Source organism: Marmota monax, unplaced genomic scaffold (assembly GCF_021218885.2).
Source record: "Marmota monax isolate L192 unplaced genomic scaffold, Marmota_monax_Labrador192_F-V1.1 WCK01_AAM20220418_F8-fsc00028, whole genome shotgun sequence".
NCBI classification, from domain to species: Eukaryota; Metazoa; Chordata; class Mammalia; order Rodentia; family Sciuridae; genus Marmota; species Marmota monax.
The window spans coordinates 8,281,826-8,304,822 of NW_026694779.1; the positions used below are offsets into that span (position 1 = coordinate 8,281,826).

The following is a 22,997-nucleotide window of genomic DNA, read 5'->3' on the forward strand; positions in this document are numbered from 1 at the left end:
TGAGTGCCCTTGGGTTCCATCCCCAGTACCAAAAAATAAAAAAAAAGGACCAATTGGAGAAACCAGACCTGAGGAGAAAGCAAGAAAGCCAGGGAGAGGTGACCCCCACCTGTGTTTGGAGACTTATTGTGACTCAGTCTTTCAATTGAGGCTTTTCATGAATCCCCCTGAGCTGCTCTGCTGCTGTTCATGTGCTCTGGACAGTTGAGAGCACATATGTACTATCGTAAAGTGGCTTCCTCACTGGATCATACATTTAATTATTTCATATCTGACTTGAAACCAAGGAAAATACATGGACCACGGTGAGCCTAAAGAATTGAATGCCGGGGCTGAGGTTGTGGCTCAGTGGTAGAGCACTTGCCTACCATGTGTGAGGCCCTGGGTTCGCTTCTCAGCACTGCATATAAATAAACAAAATAAAGGTCCATGAACAACTAAAAAAGTGTGTATATATATATAAAAGAAAGAATTGAGTTTATATTTTGCTGGGTCACCCTCGTACCATTATGAGTTCCTTCTGGTTTTAATGGGTATCGCCTTGTTCACTTGAAGGTTAGCTTGTCAGAAGCCCTTGTCTTGTACATCTGTTTTCTTTTCAGGCTCCTGAGGGTAAGCTCTGGTTAATATGATTAATTTAACTTTGAGTAGTTGAAATTTTCACTTTTCCTACAGAAATACATACAGTAATTTAGGGGCTGGTGACCTTCTGATTTTACCTCAGTTAAACATCAGATTATTTAAAGGGGGGAGAAAAACACCCAGATCTTTGGGTAGGTCCCATTATTTTTCCATTTATGGATCAGCAGCACCCAGAGAGGCTGAAGTACTTGCCTGATGTTAACTGGTAAGTTGGGACCTCAGCCTGGCTCTTCAGAGTGGCTCTGTCTGTTCTTTCTAGAAGCACCCCGGCCCCCCAATAAATGCTTCCTCCAGAATGTTTAATTTTAAAATTGTGCTTATTCTCCTGCCCCTTCCCTTACTGAAGCACATGAATTTCTTCTTTCTGACCCTCTCCAGATTTTTTTAAAAAACAGCTCGTGTTGTGGCCTCTCCCTGTCTCTGATCTGTCTTCCAGTGTCTACTGAGACACCTCCACCTCTGTGGGAGACAATACCTTGGGCCAGAAATGTTTTCCTCTTGGAATTTCTGTGGCATTTTCTTTCCCTCTGTTACCCCGCTTGTCCCTTCTGCCTTTTAGAACTGGATTTTTAGCTTGTGGAAATTTCTTCTCTCCTCCCTCATTACGCTCTTGGGATCTTAGTCACCACTGAACCTCTCCCTGCCTGTAGTTGCTGGGCTTGGAGTAACTGAATGAAGCAGTGCCCAAGCACTGCTGTTTCCAGAATGAATGGTGATTGTGGAGGCAGAGCGTCAACAGTGTTCAACTTTCCAACTCATCAGATGAGCTTCTTTTCAGAGTAGCTTCCTAACTTTGATTGAAATGCTCTGAATTGCCCAAGCAGCAGATGCTTCCATATTCATGTGTACATGTGAAACCATCTGAAGCCACATAGAAATGAATGTTATTTTATTCATTCTTTCAGTCCTACTTCGTTAGCTTGGAAAAAGCACACATTTACCAAAAGATAAAAAGCTCCAAGGATAACCTGATTTTTTTTTTCATTGAAAAAATGAAATTTTCCTTTCCATTAACAATTTCTTTTAAAATATTGGAGGGCAGGGAAGGAGAAGGTACTGGGGAATGAGATCTATCAAATTAAATGCATACAAAAATATGGTATAATGAATCCTATTGCGTGTAATTATAATGCACCAATAAAAATTTTAAAAAAAGATTGGGAGAAATTTTAAGTTATGAAACTAGCGAATCTGTTCTACATTTACTGTTATTTAGTTAAAGATTTTTTTCTTGCCCTCCTTTTTTGGATGCTTTTAGGCTATGACTGTGACAATTGTATGCGTCACTGTCTGACCTGCCTTTCAAATGTGGTATAATTCCTACCTGAATATGTAATTTGCTTCAGACTTCCATATGCCAGAGACTGCAAACCCACTATTTCAGGTACACTCAATAAGGAGTTCACATTTTCCATAAAAACAAATCCTCTCAGTTTTTAATGGTCATGGCTCAGGCAGGTCGGAGGGGGCTGATGGAGAAGACAGAGTGGACCTGGGGTCTGTTAGTGCTGAAAGACACTGTGGCCGGGGAGCTGAGCTCTGGGGACAAGACTCACAGTGAGTCCAGTGTGCTATTCCTCTTAATGATCTTGAAGGTCTCACTGTCATCCGTGAACACACACAAACACACACCATTGGAGATTTGACTTAGGATCAGTACTAGTCAGTCTATCAGAAATAATTGCACAGGCTTCCATGCTATTTAATGTAAACTCCTCTTAGATTTCTACAATCCCTTTGAGGACTCAAAGTAAAATAAAAAATGCCTTTTTCTTTGTTTTCATGTTGGTCAAATTGTATTTTGACTGTTGGGAATGAAAATTAGTATTTCTACTCTGAAATTATAGCTCTTAGCACATTTCTGCCCCAGAGAGGTTCTTTTGAATGAGGGCAGTGCTTTGACAGCATTTCCCTTCTCTGCCTTTAGGTGGACGCCTTTCCTCCCAATGGTTATGGCTTATACAACATAGTGGGGAACGCGTGGGAGTGGACTTCCGACTGGTGGACCGTCCACCACTCTGCTGAAGAAGTGCTCAACCCAGTGAGTATCTTCCACTGAGCTGGTATCCTGGAAGGTAGCTCTGTCCTCTGGACAGATGAGAGCAAGGATTTCTGTTCTCACGACATCAATCTTGAATTTCTCTAAAGGGACACTAAGCATACCTCGCTTGAAGCCTTCAAGTGTCATATAAAGTGTCTGTGAACATTTTTTTCCCTTTTTGGTGTCAAGGATGAACCTAGGATCTCATGCGTGCTGGGCATATGTACCACTGAGCTACATCCCCAGCCCCTATGATCTTCAATTAGCTGCTGGATGGTAATGGTCATTAATATTTGAGAAATTATACTCAATCTCATAAATTTGATCAAAGAATGATATATAAATAACTGCAAAATTCATTAATGTTTTAGTATTAACTCCTAAGATCTGTTAGATGGTATTTTTCATGTAGCTACTTGGCTGAATTTTGATGGGTTAAAGTTTTTGATTCAGCAAATTATTTTGACAAAATGAGAATGTTGAGTAAATGTTGAGCCAGAAAGTTGAGTCCTTCAGTGATTATTTATTTCTTGAACCTCTTCATATATCAGACTTTGTATGACATTATTCACAAATTTGTCCCTTTTTTGTATTCTGGTATAGGGATTGTTGAATGCAAGCTAGTATATTTCCTACCTCTGAAACCACATTCTTCTACAAGATACATAAAAATTAAAACACTAAATGGGCATGTGTTTGGAAAGCTCTTCCTTTAAAAAGAACATCTTTGAATATTTTTTGTTGTGTGAACAGATTGGGGGAAATTTTATGTAAAATTCCATATCTAGAAAACTAGGCATTCATAAGTCAGCTCAAAGGACAACAGTAAGCTGGCCACGCTGGGAACTGGGTGTGCTTGGTGTATGCTTTTGGACAAGCACAAAACACAATGATAAGGAAAATGAATTCTTCCAGCCTCTCCCCATTGGAGGGTCAAAAAGCTCAGAGTTATTGAAGAACTTGTCAGACTCTGTGACTCAGTTCATTTTTCAGAAAGTGCAGATAAGTTTCTGTTGGATATGCTTAATTTGTCCTCACAGAAAAAAATGTGCATAACCTAGAGACACAGCTCTACTTTTTTGGGTATGAAGGCAGCAGCTGAGTTCTTCAGAAATTGTTGTTCTCCCTCCTTTTCTTTTACTTTCTTGGGGGACCTATGGAAGTAGCACTGAAAGACAGCCTGTCTCTTCAAAATGAGAATAAGATTGTGAAATTCTCAGGGAGTTTGTGGATGCCATTCTCTACTGGCAAAATGTGACTTGGCATTTGCTATCAGAATCAGAAATAGGTTTTTTTTCCCTCTCAGATAAAAAGCATCTGCATGTTTGGAAGGGTGCACAAGGCTTCAGAAATCCTGGCAAGTTGTGAATGTATCTATCTGGCCATCTGGTGTTGAGCTGAGTGCTTATTAGCTTTCAGTCTTATAACTGCTGGGGCTTCTTCTAAGGATTTGCAGAAAAATTCAGATTATTTTTTTTTAATTTTTATTTTACCAGTCCCAGGCTGTGTCCTGGAATTTGCCCTTGTTCTAATGAAATTGCTCATACTTTAGATTTGTGTTTGTCACAGTGGCCTTGATTTGACCGGGCAGCAGTTGTAAGGACTGAAGAAAACTCACTCCATCCTTCGGATCTTTACAGCTTTCCTTCATTTCCAGTGCACGAGGTGTCATCATCTTTCACCTGGCTTATTGTACCAGGTTTCCTGGCAGTTGGGCTTCCTACCCTCACCCTGTTTGCTGCCTTGCAACTAGAGTGATCTTCATGGAGCAAGTCAAATGCTGTCACCTCCCTGTTTAAAATCATAAGGGGTTTCTTACTGTCCGCAGAATGAAGATTTCTGAATATGACTTCTGAAGCCTAAAATAATCTGGCCCTTGCTCATCTCTCTTTAGCCACCCCTTTTTCTTTTTTAAACATTTAATTATGAAATGTCACAAAAATCCAGAAGAGTACAGAAAATAGTATAATAGATACCTATGTACTTACCACTTAGATTGAAGATGTGTTAACAGTTTGCTATATTTACCTCGATCTTAACCAAAGAAAAGGAACAAAACTGTTCTTTTCAACACTTGGTGAACTTCCAGTTATCCCTTACCTTGGAGTCCTGCTCCCCTGAATGCTGAAATGTAACATCAGACAAGCACCTGAGGCAAGTGGAGAGTAGAAAGGAAGAAGCTTTATTTAAAGGGTAGTAGAACAGACTTCTCCCCAAAGGAAGAAGGGGACCCAAAAGGTGGAATCCCTGGGATGAGGAAGCCCCATCCCTTTATACATCTAAAGTTTTCTTTGTTCTTTTACATTCTTGCCCCTTGTTCATTTCCCTTCTCTGCATCCTGTACAAGTGACTGGGAGATGCAGGTGGGAAAGGAAGAAGTGGTAAACAGGTGGGCTGAAGGGGTGGGAGGTGGGGAGGGGGGGGGAGTGATCCCAGCAGGAAGCCGCGTGCAGGGTGAATTAATTAGCAGTTCCCTGTCTGCTCAGGGGTTGCTTTATTAACAGTTCTTTGGGAAGGGCAGTATCCACCAGGCTTTTGGGGACATTAACATTTCAATCTCCCACAGCAGAGTCTTGAACCTTTTGGACCCAAACCGGTTTGGTCTGTTTCTCTCACCTTGGCTCCATTCATCCATCTATGCTGACTACCTATTTTTAATTCTGGCTTCATTGGTATTATCTTTTCAAAAATTTCATCTGTTGTGTTTAGGGTGTACTATTATTTCACTGTGGTTTTTTAGTTATCATTTTTTAAAAAAAATTTTTTTGATTGTACTTGGACACAATACCTTTATTTTATTTATTTAGTTTTATGTGGTGCTGAGGATCGATCCCAGGGCCTCCCACATGTTAGGCGAGCGCCCTATCGCTTAGCCACAACCCCAGCCCCTTAGTTATCATTGTTTAATGTCTTCCTCTGATAAGGAATGTCAGTTGTTGTTTTTGGGTTTTGGTCACATCTTGTTTTCTCATGTGTTTAGTTATTTTTGATTGAATTCCAGACATTGTATGTGAAAAATTATAGAAGTTATTTGAGATCTAGGTAGTTTGATTCTTCTCTAGAGCATATTTACCTTTGTCTCTGGATACTTCTATTTCATCTTAGTTCAGTGCAGTCAGGAATTGAGATCTGAAGTTGAGCTTTAGTCCCTTGAGGACTGGTCTATTTTCAGTTCAGCCTGGGAAGAGTTCTTCAAAGTGCCAGCCACTTTGTCTGGGGGGTTTACCATGGTTTCTCCTCCTTTCAGGGCCTGAACTCCATTTCCCCCCTTAGGCTGTGAGTCTATTGAAAGTCCTCTTTCACATCTACTGCTATTTGAATCAGTTGACCTCTAGGGAAAATAAGGTCACCTTTCTGGGTTTCCCTTCTCTCTGGGATTTGAACTCAAATTATTCCAGCTCTAGTAGTTCTTGTCTGATCAGATTAATTCCTATTTTTCTTTTAGGTCTTAATTTATTTGCCTTTCTTCCCTAATGGCTGCGTATCTCTAGTGCTTAGCAAAGAACCTAGTTTGTAGTCATTGATTCTTCAATATTCCAATTCCAGATATGTAGAACTGGTGGGAGGGGGTGCGATCACTGTTCAGACTCCAGGCATTTCAAAAGCAAACGCTGGGGCTGGGGATGTGGCTCAAGTGGTACCGCGCTTGCCTGGCATGCGTGCGGCCCGGGTTCGATCCTCAGCACCACATACCAACAAAAATGTTGTGTCCACCGAGAACTAAAAATAAATACATAAATAAATATTTAAAAAAAAAAAAAAGCAAACGCTGGTTAGGAGCTTGCATTTTTAAGGAATGTTTTGACCCCAAATACACCTATGATTAGTAAGCATTTCAACCCACGATCTGACCTCTTCAGGTGTCACATATTTATGTTAGCTCCAAGACTAAGTCCTGGTGGCAAATAATTGTAAAGGTTTTTATAGAGCTTGGGAAAAGTCAGTTCCCTCTATGCAAAGGCTATTCAGGAAACACCTGTTTTCTTCTTCAGTGGCTTTCAGGGAGCAAAAGTTAATCATTAATTTTTATTTTATTGGGCAGTCGTTTATGGCAAAAGCAGTTTATGGAAGCAGCCTTGTGTGCTGTGTACACAGAGTCCTGAGAGGATGAGGTATCTGACCATATGAAGTGAGGGTTGGTTTGGTGCTGGGGTGTGTGTGTGTGTGTGTCCCTGTGTGTGTCCTTTTCTGGTGGTTTCAGAGCTCCCATGTTAAAATGGTATTGCGTCCTTCCACACAGGCGCTGCCCACAATGTGGCCATCACTGTGATATATTTTAACCCAATAATGTTTTATTTTATTTTTTTTGGTACCAGGGATTGAACCCAGAGGCACTTTACTACTAAGCCATACCCCAACTCTTTTAATATTCTTTTTCTATTTTATTTAGAGACAGGGTCTCACCAAGTTGCTTGGGGTCTCACTAAGTTGCTGAGGCTGGCTTTGAACTTGTGATCCTCTTGCCTCAGCCTCCTGAGTTGCTGGGATTTCAGGCATGCACCACCATGCCCTGCTAATGTTGTTGTTTTTTTTTGTTTTTTGTTTTGGTAAATGTGGTCTGTATTTTTTTTTTCAGTTGCCTAAGTGCAAAATCCATACAATCTGTGACAGCACGTAGTGCTTTCTTAAAAAAAAAAAAGTAGACCTTATGTAACATCCTAGTTTCTCAACATCTGCCTCCTCGCCCTCAGTAGACAAGTCCCAGGCTGGTTTCTGAGGAAGACGGAGATGTGATAGGACAGAGTGATCTAAAATATTTTCTTCCCGCTCTGAGAAAACACTGCTGCACTTAAAGGGCTTCTCTTCCCCGTGACCCCTGCCCCCAGGAAAAGAACTCTAGTCTTGGAATTAGTCAAAATATTAGTTTTTTTAAAAAATTTTTTTTGTTGTTGATGGACCTTTATTATTATTTATTTATTTTTATGTGGTACTGAGAATCGAACCCAGTGCCTCACATGTGCTAGGCAAGCACTCTACCACTGAGCTACAATCCCAGCCCCCAAATATTAGTTTTAAATAATAAAATTAACCACTTAATAGTAAAGTTATGTTTCTAAACTTAAAAATATAAAAATATTTCTTAAACTTCCTTATGTACAAATTGGGAATAATGATACCCCTCCCATGAAACTGTTGTGGAATCAAGTTTGTTAGTGTGTGGGAAAATACTTTGTATACTTTGAAGGCACTGCTGTTGGTGTTTTCCTTGTTTTGTTTATGTTATGTTTTGGCTGTTTTATTGATACATTACATGCTTGTAAGGGAGTTAATGAGAAATGTTGGCCCGTGGAAGCAAGGGAAAGAAAATTATAAATAATGATTTCTGTTTTTTTTTTTTTTTTTGTACTGGGGATTGAACCCAGGGGCTTTACCACTGAGCCACATCCCCAGCCCTTTTTCTTTTTTTATTTTGAGCCAGGGCCTCACTAAGTTGCTGAGGCTGGCCTTGAACTCTTGATCCTCCTTCCTCAGTCTCCCGAGCCACTGGGATTCTAGGCATGCGCCACGGTACCTGGCTCTGTAAGTGGTGATTTCTTGGTATTCCTCCAACCTGTGCCTTTTGTTGGCATATCAGTCGTGCTAACATCGGAGCCCGGGAAACAAAGTATTCCACAGTATTCCTCCTCACCCCTGCAGCTTGCCACATGTTAGCTAGAGATCTGTTTTGTTTCTGTCAACAGAAATGATATGAATCTGTTACACAATGGATTTGGATTTGGTTGTACAGTAGATTATATTAATGCTGGACATTTTGGAAATGTGCACCTTTTCTCAGAGCTGTTTCCATTTGGCGTAGAATTTATGAGAGAACCTGTAAACCTCCCTTCTGTGCCCTGGTGGTGTACAGTTTGATCTTCACTTGTTTTGAAGTTCACCTATCCACATGTGGCATGTTAAAGGAACTCTGGGCACGTGCCAGTCCTCTGACTGAGATCCACATGTGGGCAGGTGCCAGACTTGTTAACCCTTCTTAGATACTTCGCCGTCCCATGATTGGCCTTGGCTTACGCGTGCATTCCTTTTTTGTGTCTCAGACCACCATGCTTGAATCGCTCCTCTTCCCTACATCCCTGCCTCTGGCCTCCCACTGATGCATGTCTCAGTGTATAAGAAAACACTGAAGAGCTCCGCAGACTGTCTTCTAGTCCTCCTCTCCCTGTGGCACTAGATGGCCCTTGATAATAAGACAAAGCCTGGCACCAAAGGTAAAATGTCAAAGTCATGCCATCCTCTGCCTTTGCTGGGACTGCCCCGCCCACCCACAGGCTCACCTGCTCAGCAAGCACCCTCCAGTGTCCCGTAGGTGCTGGGAAGGAGCCCATGAGGAGTCCTTACCTCCCCTGAGGCCTTCACTCACTGTTTTCAATGAGGACATTCCTGGGGCAGGCACAGTCAGTCAGATGAAGGAGTAGCCTCTTGTTCAAAATGCAAACCAGCTTGGAAATGTTAATGGCATTCACTTCATAAAATATTAATGTGGCTGCAAATTATAGTTAAGAAGGGCTAAGGGGAGGGCTTAGTTGTGCCTCAGTGGTAGAGCGCTTGCCTAGCAAGTGTGAGGCACTGGGTTCAATCCTCAGCACCACATAAAAATAAAATAAAGGCATTGTGTGCATCCACAACTAAAAAAAGTATATATATAAAATATTATTTTTTAATGTAGTGCTGGGGGTCAAACCCAGTCCTCACGCATGCTAGGCAAGCACTCTACCACTAAGCCACAACCCCAGCCCTAAAAAAATATATATATTGGGCTGGGGATGTGGCTCAAGCAGTAACCCGCTCACCTGGCATGCGCGGGGCGCTGGGTTTGATCTTCAGCACCACATAAAAATAAAATAAAGATGTTGTGTCCACCGAAAACTAAAAAGTAAATATTAAGAATTTCTCTTTAAAAAAATATATATATACATACACACACACACACACACACACACATATATATATATATATTTTTTTTTTAAGATTTTTTAAGAAGGGCTAAAGGAAAAGCAAGGGGATCAAAATGTCAGCCTCTTGGGACTGTGTTTCAGAAAATAATTTCATCTTTTTCTCCTTAGAGGAAGATGAAAATCTTCCAGAAGAAATACTATGTTTCTCCTTTGCACTTTTTTCTTCATCTAGAAAAACAAAAACTAAAAGAAAAACCAAAAAACTATTGAGAAATAGAAATAACCATGAATGTAGATAGCTTAGATATTTACATCCTGTACACACATTTTCCAAATACATTTTTCTTACTTGAAAATGGTATTAATTCTTTCTAGTCTATTATTATAGAAATAGTGTTTGTTTCTACTTCACAATAAAATTGCCTTCAGAACCTCTTGTTATAACTGTTGATTCTCCTTGAGCAAGGAGAACAGGACACCAAAGTGCACCCTGTCCTCCTTAGTTTGGGGGAGCAGTGGATACAGGAATCCCTTCTTTGATGTCCTGGGCAGCTGTGGTCCTGCAGCCTGGGGGTAAAACCTTCCTGGGGAGCAGGAACTTTCTAACACCTGGCAGGACCAGGGTTAAGGACAAGCAGTTCCTTCAGTGAGTGCCTTGCCTTCTGCACCCTGAACCCATTTGGGTTAGCAGATGTCTCACCTTTCGAAGGTGCCTGTGGGCAGCCGAGGCAGTCCCCCTGGAGTATTGACTCACTGGTCCTCATCCTGCCCTAGGTGAGCAGGGGAACATGTCTTCCCTCTGTCCTGAGCACAGAAGTTCCCAGATGCCTGAATGCAATTGTAGCATTTATTTGTTCTCTTACTAGATAAGTCTCTCCATTTCTTCTGCTGCACCTGGGTTAACTTACTATTCAGGGCAACATAGTTACAATCCTCTGAATATCATGAGTGAAAAATAAAGCCCACCCCCCCACCTTTTTGTAGTTGTGTACGCCTTTATTTTATTTGTTTATTTTTATGTGGTGCTGAGGATCGAACCCAGTGCCTCACATGTGCAAGCCAAGAGCTCTGCCGATGAGCTACAGCCCCATCCCTAAAGTCCCTTTCTATGAATGGCACTCCAGATTACTTGGAACAAGAAGAGTTTCAGATTTGGGATGTTTTGGGATTGTTGAATATTGCACATACGTAGTGCAGTATCCCACAGATGGAACCCAAGTTTGAACAAGAAATCCATCTGGTTCATATACACCTTAAACACATAGCCTTCAGGGAATTGTATATAACACTTTGAATAATACTGGGAGGAAATAACGTTTGTGGACATTGAACTATCAGAGTTGGAGTATCATTTCAGTGCTCAAAATGTTACGGATTTTGGAGCACTTTGGATCTTCAGATTAGGGATGTTTGATTTATAGTAGCTTTACCTTCCAACTTGTTATAACTAACAGACTGGGCTGTTTTTAAGTCGCTGATACACTGTGCATGGGACAGGGTTCAAGACAGAGTCTACTAGAGTCAGCCCACATTCCTGAGCACTTGATGTGTGTTGGGCTACACCTGCTTTGGGGGATACAGGCATGCATGACAGGTCCCACTGTAAGGCCCCTGGGCAAGAGATTGGATGCTGAGCACAAGGATCAAAAGGTCCATCAGGTTAACATTTTCTGTGGGTAACACTGAGGCTGAGCCTTGGTGAAATATTTATTCTCTGCAGTGGGACCTGAAGGCTTCTCAGCAAGGTCCTCTTAGAACACTGGCAGCAATCACCAGGTCACTTTGCTAGGTTAGGGGGCTCCAAAGATAAGAAAGACAATGCCTGACCTTTTGGTGACTTCAGGACAAGCAGTTCCTTCAGTGAGTGCCTTGCCTTCTGCACCCTTGAGCGGGCCCCTCCTCCATGCTCAGAGTGGCTGTACAAGAAGCCGGTGTGCTTTGCGGGTGCATGTTGTGTATAGTGTGTGCGCTGAGTTGTTTCTTTCTGTCTTTCTGCAGTGTGTTCCCCACTCCTTGTGGGAACATGGAGCTGTTTATGGAATTTCTGTGGGCTAACCAACTAGGGGTGTTGCAGTGACTTGTGAATCGTCTTCCTTGCTTCAGTATGTGCGATAAAAGACTTTTGGTTCTGTTTTTCACAGCACATCACCCTCCTGGGAAGGGAGAGCCATATGCTCTGTGAATGAGGTGGCAGAAGGTCAGCATGATGGGTTGGGTTGTAACAGAATCGGTCAGTGACAAGAGCAGAGAGCTTGCTAATGTGGCTGTTTGTTGTGCTTCCTCGTGTGGGCTGTGCTGAGCCTGGGCAGGCCCTTCCGGGGTTCAGCTGCCCTTCCAGGGTCTGTGGCTGCTTTGGAGAGTAGGCCGTCTGCGAGCATGCCAAGCCAAGGGTAATACGGTTTTAAAATGATTCACACCTCGGTCCACATCCTAGCTCTGCCACTGTTGGCATGGTGACCGGGACAGCATGGTGAAGTCCTTTGATTCTGTTTCCTCATCTATACAACAGAAGGAAGAATAAAATTCACCAACACTGTGTTGTTCTGAGTATTAAAAAAAGTGATTAATGCTCTTAGCATTATGCCTGCACGTAGTAAGTGCTCAATAAACGAGAACTAATGGTTATTTCCAGCATCTCTCAGTTGGGACATTGCCTTTAAATTCTTCCTCTGTCAGCACCACCTCTTGTTGTTTAATAGACTGGATTATGTTGTCTTCCTTTCCTCTGTTTAACAGCATTTTTAAGTACTTACTCTGTGCTGGTGGCAGACACAGACATCCCCTGGCCCTTGCCCACAGAGTTTGAATTTCAGATTCCTAATTGCAGTTACCATTTGCACAGTAATAGGCAGTTTTGGTCCACTGATGCTCAGGAAGCTGGAACCAAAGTCCAGGTTTATGGCTTCTTTTCAAAGGTGGTTTACTCCTTTGCTGCACCTTTCTTTATATGGAATGGACTGGGGCAACAGGGCCAAGGGTTTGCAGAGCCTCTGTCTGTTGGCTCCCTTAGTTATGCCCACAGCTGATAAAAAATCAGGTGTGAACAGTTTTTCTGTGCTGAGCCAGAGACTCTGAATTCTAGGTGGAGCCAGGCCTCCATTTTGAGTGAATTCTCTCTTTCTTTCTTCTAATTAGGTGTATATGACAGCAGGATGCATTTCTATTCATTGTCCACAATCGCAGCACAACTTTTCATTTCTCTGGTCGTACAGGATGTAGTGTCCAGGCATATGTGCAGTCATGGATCTAGGATAATGATGTCCATCTCATTCTACCATCTTGGATTTTATTTTTTTTAATACACTAGAAACTGAAACCAGGGGCACTTTGCCACTGAGCTATATCCCCAGAACTTTTATTTTTTAAAATTTTAAGACAGGGTCTTGCCAAGTTGCTGAGGGTCTTGGTGAATTCTTGAAGCTGGCCTCTAATTAATGTTCCTCCTGTCTCAGCCTCCCAAGTCCCTGGGATTATAGTCTTGTACTGCCGGGCCTGGCTTTGCTTGAGTTTTTTTTTTTTTTTTTTAAACTTCTTGTGTTGGTGTGCTTTGGGGAGGAACTGACAGCTTAACACTCATCTAGGGCCAGACCTCCCCTTCCAGTCTTAGCTTCCTATCTTCCACCTCTGTGAGCTTCTTTCCCATGACTTCATATCTGGGACCTCCCTAGACTGATTGTGTTTTGTTGACACTACAACTTATCCTTCATTATTCCTGCGGTATTTCTGCCCTGATTTTTTTTTTTTTTTTTTTTTTTGCTTTGCATTTTCATGTAAGTCTCTTTCATTACATTTGGTGTTCAAGAGTTTAACGTGCATCTGTATTGTGATCCACAGAATAATTCTTCTTCATGGTCCATATACGTGAATGATTTTCAGTTCTCCATAGTCGTGGACAATTTTCCCATGGTGTTCCTGAGCCAGAGATGGAATTATTACAAATGGATTGGGAAGGAGGAGAGTGGTCTCTTCCCACTTGAAGATGCTTCCTCAAGCCCTTCTCCATTCATTAATAATCTAGATTATTAATGTAAAATGTAGACTGGATTAAATGAAGGGACATGCCTAGGACTCTGCATCCTGGCGTAGTCGTTCAGACTGTTCCCCAGACCGCCTTGTGCCTTTGTGAGAAGTAAAGTCAAAGTGCATTTATGTAGTTTTTTTCCCCTTCTAAATTGTGCGAAATGCTTTCCTGTGTACCTCTGTGCCCCCCACCCTTCATTTACGCTCAAAATGTTACTATATGTGAAAGAAGGCCCACGCTATCACACTCATTTTTTTTTTCACATTTAATGAACATTTATTTTTTTTTAATTGGTTGTTCAAAACATTACAAAGCTCTTGACATATCACACTCACTTCTGATGTTAATTCAGGGAGGGGAAAGAGGTTTTTTTTTTTTTCTGGTTGGGAAGGGTACCGGGGATTGAATTCGGATGCACTCGACCGCTGAGCCCCATCCCCAGCCCTATTTTGAATTTTATTTAGAGACAGAGTCTCACTGAGTTGCTTAGTGCCTTGCTTTTGCTGAGGCTGGCTTTGAACTCGTGATCCTCCTGCCTCAGCCTCCTGAGCTGCTGGGATTACAGGCATGTGCCACTGCGCCCCATAGGAGAGAGGTTTGACTTTGTTCCAGATTCTGAGCTTCCTTTACCATCAGGATTTAATCCCAGCTCTTATGATCCCCAAACCTGTCCATGTTTACTGGGCTCCAGATATTATTTCAAATACAAAATAGAAAGGGATGCTCCTTCCATGTACTAATATTTCACCATTAACCTTGTATGTTAGATCAAGAGTTTCAAGAAATGTTATAAATACGAGAGATAATTTAAGAACCGTGGACTGCTCTGTCATGCTGTGACTTTCCAAAACCAAGTGGGAGGCAGAGAATCACACCGACAGCTTTCAAGATCTTGAGACTCTAAGTCAGTTTCTTTTGTTTCTTACCTTCATCTCTTATTTCCATTAAATTTTTCTTAAAAAGTGTTGACTTGCCAAGTTGTTGTTTTTATATCTGGCATCTAGTTTATTAATGAATTGAAGAATAATGTAGTGTCATTTCCCATTCCTGTAGCTTACCTGTAGTGACTTCCCTGTATCTCAGCGTGACTCATTTGTTCTTTCCCTAAGGCTCTGGAAATAAAACCAGAAGAGAAAAATAGAACAGTTAAATTATCTATTTTTTCTTAATCAGGTTATGCTGTGATTTTTAAAAACGTGGACTCATTTTTAATATAGTGATGTGCATATCCACATGTCATTCTTTGCATAAGCGAATGCGGCCAGGTTTTCATATCCTTGACTTCTTCATTCAAGGATTCTACCAAGTGCAGGTTGAAAATATTCAGGAAAAAAAATTGTGTCTCTACTGAACATGTGTCAACTTCTTCCCCTGTCAATATTCCCTAAACAATATAATATGACAGCTATTTATGTGGTATTTACATTATATCATGTATTGTAAGTAATCCCAGAGATCATTTAAAGTACAGGGGAGGATGTGCACAGGTTATGGGCAGACACTTTACCATTTTATACAGGGGACTTGCGGGGCAGGAACCCGGCCCCTGGGGACTCTGAGGGATGACTCTACTTTTCTCTATTTAGCAAAAATTATCAGCAATGTGCTAAGTGTCGGATTTGTGTGCTGGGTTCATGGAATCTACAGACATGATCCCTTTCCCTCATGGAGGTTGTAAATGATAAGGAAGCCAGCAAATACACCAAATCCATAGAAATGCAAGCGTATTTAATTTCATGCAAGGAGGAAACGTAGTAGGAGTGTGGAGAGCCTGTAGTTTGGAAATGGACCCGTGTTTAAGTCCCAGCTGAGTCATCCATGAGCGCAATAAGCCAAGGCAGGTTTCTTAGAATCAGCTTGCTCATTTGTAAGAAAGGAAATGGTGGTCTCCCTTGGGGATTATCAAGAACTTGCAATGTGATACTGTAAAGAAAATGTTCAGCGGAGAAGCCAGTGTGTAGCAAGCTCTTGATAAATGCCAATTATGACTACTGTGTTTTAAATGTAAGGGAAATTTAAATGAAATAAGCTAGAAAGCTATGAAATTATACCTCACTCTGAATCTAATCCATGGAAGACATTTATTCTGGGCCTTGTTAGGGATGTGGAAAGAGAGATGCCATCTGGTAGCATGCAATTATAAATTACAACACTTCTTTCTGTGGACAGTCTCCACATTATACTCAGCACAGGAAGTAAACACTGCATGTAATCAAGTGCCAGAACATACAGAATTGGGCTTTAAACACTTATGCGCTTTTGAAATGTCCAAGTAAAAGCATGGAAGTTGTCAAGTGGTTCTTTGAAAATAATGTTTAACTAAGAATATCATTTGATACAAGCTATTTGCTTTATTCTCTCCTAACTTGCTAATGAATTGTCCCTGAAAACAGAAGACAGAGAGCCTAAGAGAATGTGATAAAGCCTTAGTGTATGTAACTGGTTATTTTTCTCACTTCAAGTGATGGTTAGAGCTATATTTGGCCTTCATAGGACTGAGCAGTTTCACAGTCAATCTGAGAAGTAGAAGTGACTGACGAGTCTGGAGCAGATCTCTCAGCTAGTGTAATCTGGATGTTGGTGTCATGTTGATGGTTTGGTCCAAGTTGACCTAGAAGTTGTCTTTGTGTCAGATGATGCCACTGTACACTCCTGTTCAGGATGCAGCAGACTGAAGAGTCTAGAAGGAATCCCTCTGGGATTGGACAGACCGTAAATGTTCTTTTCTGTTGTACATGAGCATTATAAACTTTCTGGGATTAGAGAACCACTTGTAGTAGTAGGAGAGACATTTCATCCAGTTGCTCATAGATGATAATAAAGTTTCTTTTTGCAGGGTTCACGCATGACATTCTTTCTCTTAACAGTGGGTTTTCTGTGTGTAGGTAGACTGGTTTTCAGCACCTAGATGCTTCTTTTTCTTTTTTGTTCTAATCAGTTTTACATAACAGCCAAATGCTCTTGCATTCATTATACACAAATGGAGCACAATTTTTTACTTCTCTGGTTGTACATGAAGTAGAATCACACCATTTGTGATCTAGATGCTTCTTATCCTTGCATTGAGAAACTACCATTGATTTTCCACAGTTGTACTAATGTAAGCCTCTTAAGCATACGTATCTGCCATTGCACAGGGGAGCACATGTCACCCTTTTCCTGGGGCCTTGTTCCACTTTGTCTTCTCTCCTTCCTGCCCGCCAGCTGGGGAGAGTGGCCAGGAGAGCTGAAGCCTTTGAATGAGGCATCTTACAGAAGGTTGCAGTTGTTTATCTCACATCTCTGCAAAAATCTGAGGAAAGGTCCCCAGAGTATGTGAAACAGCTTGATTTGAAAAGGTGCCAAGATGCAAGGATCTGGGGATCCAAAGATCCAGCTCTTGGCAAATGGCAGTTGAGGAAAGACTTCATGGGGTCTCTCGGGCAGCACTTGCCTCTGACAAAGGAGGGAACTCAGTGGAGTGGAGGGACCAAACTAGACACTGGTTCTCCTAGTACTTGTCCTGGGTGGCAGCACCCTGGTGATGCCTCTTGCCTGGGGTCTTCCTGTGGGGTCTCTGTAGGTTTTGTGGTCACTTTCTACTTGCAGTCTGTCTTAAGACTTTTTATTTTGTGCTTTTATAGTGATGAATCATGGGGGCCTCTTAACATATTTTTCTTCTTTCTTCCCTTGTTTGCTGAATCTCTGCTTTCTGGCCAAGAGTCATTACATAGAAACTTAAGTGCACGCTGACGGTTTTAGTCGGTTTTCTCATTTCAAAAAACCTGACAAGAAGAGTTTTAAGAAGGAAATATTTATCTGGCCCTCATGGTTTCAGAGGTCTCAGTGCATAGACGGCTGGCTCCTTTCCTTGGTGCTCAAGTTGAGGCAGAGCACCATGGCAGAAGGATCAGTTATATGTGACAGCAGAATGCTCTTGGATTCATTGTACACAAATGGAGCACAATGAGATGAGAGAGAGGGTGCTCTGCTCAAAAAGAACCAAATAAAAACCCCAAAGGCCCACCCCCAGTGACCCACGTCCTCCAGCCACGCCCTACCTGACTAGTTACCATCCAGTTAATAATTCCTATCAGTGGATTCAGAGACTGATTAGGTTAAGGCTTTCATAATCCAATCCTCTTACCTCTAAACCCTTTGCATTGCCTCACTCATGAGCTTTTGGGGATACCTCCTATCTAAACCATAACAGAGTGGTCATCCACTGATTCAGCAAGTAGCTACACATCACTAATCTCAGACACTGTTGAAGTTCTAATGATAAAGCATGCTGTCAAGCTATCTGCCTTGTAGTAGAAGAAAGATAAATTTATTATTTTTCAGGAAGTGGTAAGAGCTAGTATGTTTTGTTTGTTTGTTTGTTTCTTTTTTTTTTTTTTTTGCATCAGGGATTGAACCCAGAGATTCGTAACCACTGAGCTATATCCCCAGCTCTTTTTTATATTTTATTTAGAGACAGGGTCTCATGAGTTGCCTGGGGCCTTGATAAGTTGCTGAGGCTGGCTCTGAACTTGAGATTCTCCTGCCTCAGCCTCCTGAGTCGCTGGAATTACAGGCAAGCATCACCGTGCTTAGTTATGTGTTTTGTTTTTTCTGATACCACTTCTGACACCAAATGTGTGGGTATTTCTCCAACAGGGAATGCATATTTTTTTCTTACACCTGTTCCCCAATTCTCCAGCGACACTGGGTGTCCAACAGTTAATTCAGTTCTGACACTAACTCCTCGGCTCAGTCCTCTAAGGTTTCTCCATTTCAGATGCTAGCTGCAAATGGGGTTCCCAGGATGCCTACACTTCTGCCTCACTGAGTGCAAATTTGGGAGTTGCCACATCCCCCTCTTTAGGTTTCATAATTTGTAGAACAACTCATAGAACTCAGAAAAGCACTTTGTTTGTGGTTACTGGCTTATTACAAAGGATACAACCCAGGTAGAACCAAATAGGAAGATGCGTCGGGCAAGGTAAGGGTGGCACAGGGCTTCTGTGCCCTCTCCAGGTGAGGCCCTGTCCCAGCACGTGCACATGTTCACTGCCTCAGGAGCTTACTCTTGTTAGAGGATTTATGGGAGCTCAACTGATTAGAAATCATAGGCCATGGGGGATTTAAACCCGTGTCCAGTCGGGTGGGGCCAGAAGTGCCATCCCTCCAATCCTGGCCCTGCCTTTGTGGCACCCAGCTCTATCCTGACACTTGCTGGGCCTCTCTGTCCACTCTCCCCTCTTGCCCTGAGTCATCTCATTAGCATACTGAAGAAAGGTGCTTTCCATTCTAGAGTTGCCAAAGGTTTCAGCAACTCTGTGCTAGGAACTGGGAAAAGACCAAATATTTATTTTTGGTTACACCACAACTGGGATAAAAGGAGAGAGAGATGTGGTACACACAGGAAGGAGGGATTGGGCGAGGTGTCATTTAACAGACACCCTGGGTGGAGTAGTAAATCAAGTCCTGTGTCATGTGAGGACAGATAGAACAGTAAGGGCAAAGCACAGTGGATGTCACCTGTATGGGGGGGGGGGTATAATGTGAATGTGCACTACAACATTGCTTAAACCGCATGTCTATTAGCAGTCTCAAAACACTGCCCACACGAATTCTGGTTCATTGAAATTTTAGGGCAATTGTCATTTATTTTTTAAAGAAAGGAAAATGTCAAACTCCTCTGTATTTATTACTTTATTATTCCTGTCCATGGAAGTGTTTGAAAACCATTCCAGTCATACATAAGGGCTGATGAAACTCGACCAAGCATTTTGTGAAGCGGAGCAGTGGCGTCCATGGTGTGGGAGAAAAACTCAGGTGGCCTGAGTCAGTGAACCACCCATGACACGAGTGGTGTCGCCCTAAGTACGGATGTCCGAGTGGTAGGTGTTGCTGCTTTTGGTGTGTATAACCCTGAGTGGAAGGAGCAGGAGAGCCTGAGAGTTGCTCACTGAGCCGGGGGCAATGTTGGCTCCATCCACAGGCTAATGAATAGAAACAAATATGGAGGCTGGGATTATGGCTCAGTGGCTTGCCAGGCACGTGTGAGGCACTGGGTTTGATCCTCAGCACCACATAAAAATAAATAAATAAAACAAAGGTATTGTGTATATCAGCAACTAAAAATATTTTAAAATAAAAACAAATATGAACTCTTGACTCACATTTCCCTTGTATTTAAGCTGTTTTCTCAAAAGGGGTTCATAAATATAGAAATGTTCATGCACTACAATTTGAAACACTTGAGAGACTTACTTAAAAAGTATGGTACTCTATGAGGCAGCTCACAGGGTGCACTTCACCGAGGGGTGAGTCTGACCTTGGAGCCGAAGCCTGGACTGGAGCCCTGCTCCTCCACCTACTAGTTGAGTGACCTTGGCAGGCTGTTCAGTTCCTCATTTGTAAAATGGGACAAAAGACTCAGTACCCAGACATTCATGGTTTCTGTCTGTGCCTGGCACGATTGTTGATAGCTTCCCTTTCACTCCTTGAAAGTATTCTTATCAGAATAATAAATTACGTGATTTTACACAACTTATAGAAGTTGTGTCTAAGGTTGTTTTGCAGATTGAAAACAAGAAAAACAATACCCAGGTAGAACATGTGCTCAGTAAATATCAGCTACTGTTATTTATGTAGGTGCCACTTATTCTACCATTAGAATTAGTATTTTAAGTACCAAGTTTTATGCATATTACTCTGAAACTGGCAAGAATTGTTACCATAGACCTTGGACTATGAAAGGTATGTACTTTCTTGGGAAATGAAGAGCCATCATGGTGTGGTGTTAGTTAGTTTTGAGAATTCTTTTCCTTTTAAACCGAGCATGGAGGAAACGACTGTTTTCATTCATTTCACTAACAGAGTCATTGCTGTGACAGTGCGTGCTAGCTTCACAGAGAAAATAGCGTGGGGGTTGTTAATTTGGTTTATGTGTTTAATGTGCGATTCTTTTGTCTGATCTCTGATTTTCTATCTTTGACCTTTCTTTAGGCTTCACCTTCCTCTTTTTTCTCTTCATGCAATAACTGAAGCTAATTGCAGTTTCTTTTTTGTTAGTCCTTATCCTAGGGGATAAATAAAATTCCACATGATTCAAAAAGCTTTATTTGAACTAATGATTTTATCTGCCCACTCCTAAAATCCTTTGTCATGTTGACATTGGATATAAAAAAATGAAATTATTGGGATATTTTACTTTATTATTTCACATATTCACCTCCATTACAGGTGCTGCCAAGCCTAGAAGGCAGTTGGTCTGGTTAGGCTCTATTATAGTTTGGATATGAGATGGCTCCCAGAAACTCATGTGTGAGACTATGCAAGAGTATTCAGAGGTGGGATGATTATATTTTGAGAGCTGTAACCTAATTGTTGGATTAATCCAGTTGAATTGAATAGATTTAACTAGATGGTAACTATATCTAGGTAGTGGGTGGCTGGAGGAGGTAGGTCACTGGGGGCATGTCCTTTTGGGTTTATATTTTGCCCTTGGTGAGCAGAGCTCTCTGTTTGCTGGTGGTCCTGTTCTGAGCTGCTTTCCTCCACTATGCCCTTCCACCATGATGTTCTGTCTTATGTTGGGCCTAGAGCAATGGAGTTGGCCAACCACGGACTGAACCTCTGTGAACCAAAATAAACTTTTCCTATTCTAAGCTATTCTTGTCAGATCTTTTGGTCACAGCGAAGAAAACCTGACTAGAATCGGCAAGGTGGGGTGGGTAAGTTTGAAGGTGTGTGGTGTGATGGTCTTTGATTGATGGTTCTCTGTTACCAGCCGTGTGACCTGACACACCAGTTATTTCATCTTGCCAAGCTTCAGTATTCCTCATCTCTAAAACAGGCATAATGATACTTCCTGCTTTCCGGGGTTATTGTGAGAATCAGATGAGATGATAGGGGTTGGGATGCTTCCAGTGAATATCAGGTAGCATAATTAACAGAGTTGCCAGTCATTTTAAATTCTGGGATGCTTGAAACAAAGTATTTCTGAAAAGATGGTGGAGATAATTGAAAAGAGAACTCCTTTTCAAGGTAGGTGAGCCAAAGCTGTCTCTGTTGATACAAACACTGCTCCTGTTTGCGGGTTTCTGAGCTGCTTATTGTTGTAGTGCCTGGTAACTTAACAGTGATGCTGCTTCAGTGTGCATGGAATCTTTCAAATAGACAGCAAGATGACTTTTCTGTTACCCTAAACTTCAGGCTGCTGGAACCAGGCCTGTGGGAGCCCGTGTGATCTGCTGGCTTGAAGGCTTGCCTGGAAGCCAAGTGTGCCAGGGAGCCCCTCTTCAGCCAACCAGGGCAAGGGCAGCTTAACTCTCCAAGGATCACACCCACCTCTCAAGGTTACAGAGTGGAGAATAAAATCTGTCCTTATGAACTCTGAAGTTTTTTTGCACTTGAACTTCTAAGGAAGTCTTTGATTGCTAATATTTTGGGGTCCTGGAAAGCATAGTCTTTTCTTCATTTCATTTATCCTGGTTTATAATTTTATATCTTTAACTTAAAAAAAAATTTTTTTTACAGAAAATAATATGCCAAAGTAGAAAAAGAAATAGTATATTAAACCCCAGTGTCCTTAATATTCAGCTTTAATAATTATCAACTCATGACTAATTTTGTTTTATTTGTGTTTTCAACTTCCTTGTTCCTGGTAACTTCTTCTTCAGGATTATTTGAAACAAATCCTAGACTTCATATTTTATTTAAAAATGTCATCTTCTTGGGGCTGGGGCTGTGGCTCAGAGGTAGAGTGCTCACCTAGCACGTGCAAGGCCCTGGGTTCAATCCTCAGCACCACATAAAAATAAATAAATAAAGCATTGTGTCCAACTAAAAACTTAAAAAAAAGTCATCTTCTTTATTTTCATCTTCAAACAGCTTTATATTTAAATACTTTAAAGTAACATGCCCAATATGTTAACATAAGTACACACTGTCTTTATAATAGGAGTCATTAAAGAATTTTTTTAAGAACAAATTTCGTTTTAATATTTATTTTTTTACATGTAGATGGACACAACACAATACCTTTATTTTCATGTGGTGCTGAGGATCGAACCCGGCCCTGCCTGTGCTATGCGAGTGCTCTACCACTGAACCACAATCCCAGCCCCTAAAGAATTATTAATACTGATAAACTTTGATGGAGAGAGGGAAATACATCTATGAAATCACCATTTAGGACACTAAAAAAGTTTTCTTGTGCCACTTTGTAATCCCTTGGTCTGCCCTTCTCTGCCTGCTATACCCACACAACTCCTGATCTGCTTTCTTTCTGTCATAGTAGAGGTACCATTTTAGAAGCCTCAAGACCTGTTAGGAGGCTATTGTAGTTGGTCCAGATGAGAAATGCTGGTGATCTGGACCAGGCAGGTTACCATGGAGATGATGGACTGTAATCCTTTAGAGATCTTCT

At 41.6% G+C, this 22,997-nt stretch overlaps 1 protein-coding gene across 2 annotated transcripts in view; it reads left to right on the forward strand.

Annotated features, from left to right (window-relative positions):
* Sumf1 (sulfatase modifying factor 1) overlaps window positions 1–22,997 on the forward strand; it is an 84,293-nt gene that overhangs the window by 41,567 nt on the left and 19,729 nt on the right. The window contains exon 7 of one of the 2 annotated variants that reach the window (XM_046425673.1): window positions 2,570–2,683. The exons of the other annotated variant lie outside the window; for it this stretch is intronic. Within the exon in view, the coding sequence (XP_046281629.1) occupies window positions 2,570–2,683 (114 nt within the window). The remainder of the gene's footprint in view (window positions 1–2,569; window positions 2,684–22,997) is intronic. 2 annotated transcript variants of the gene reach the window in all.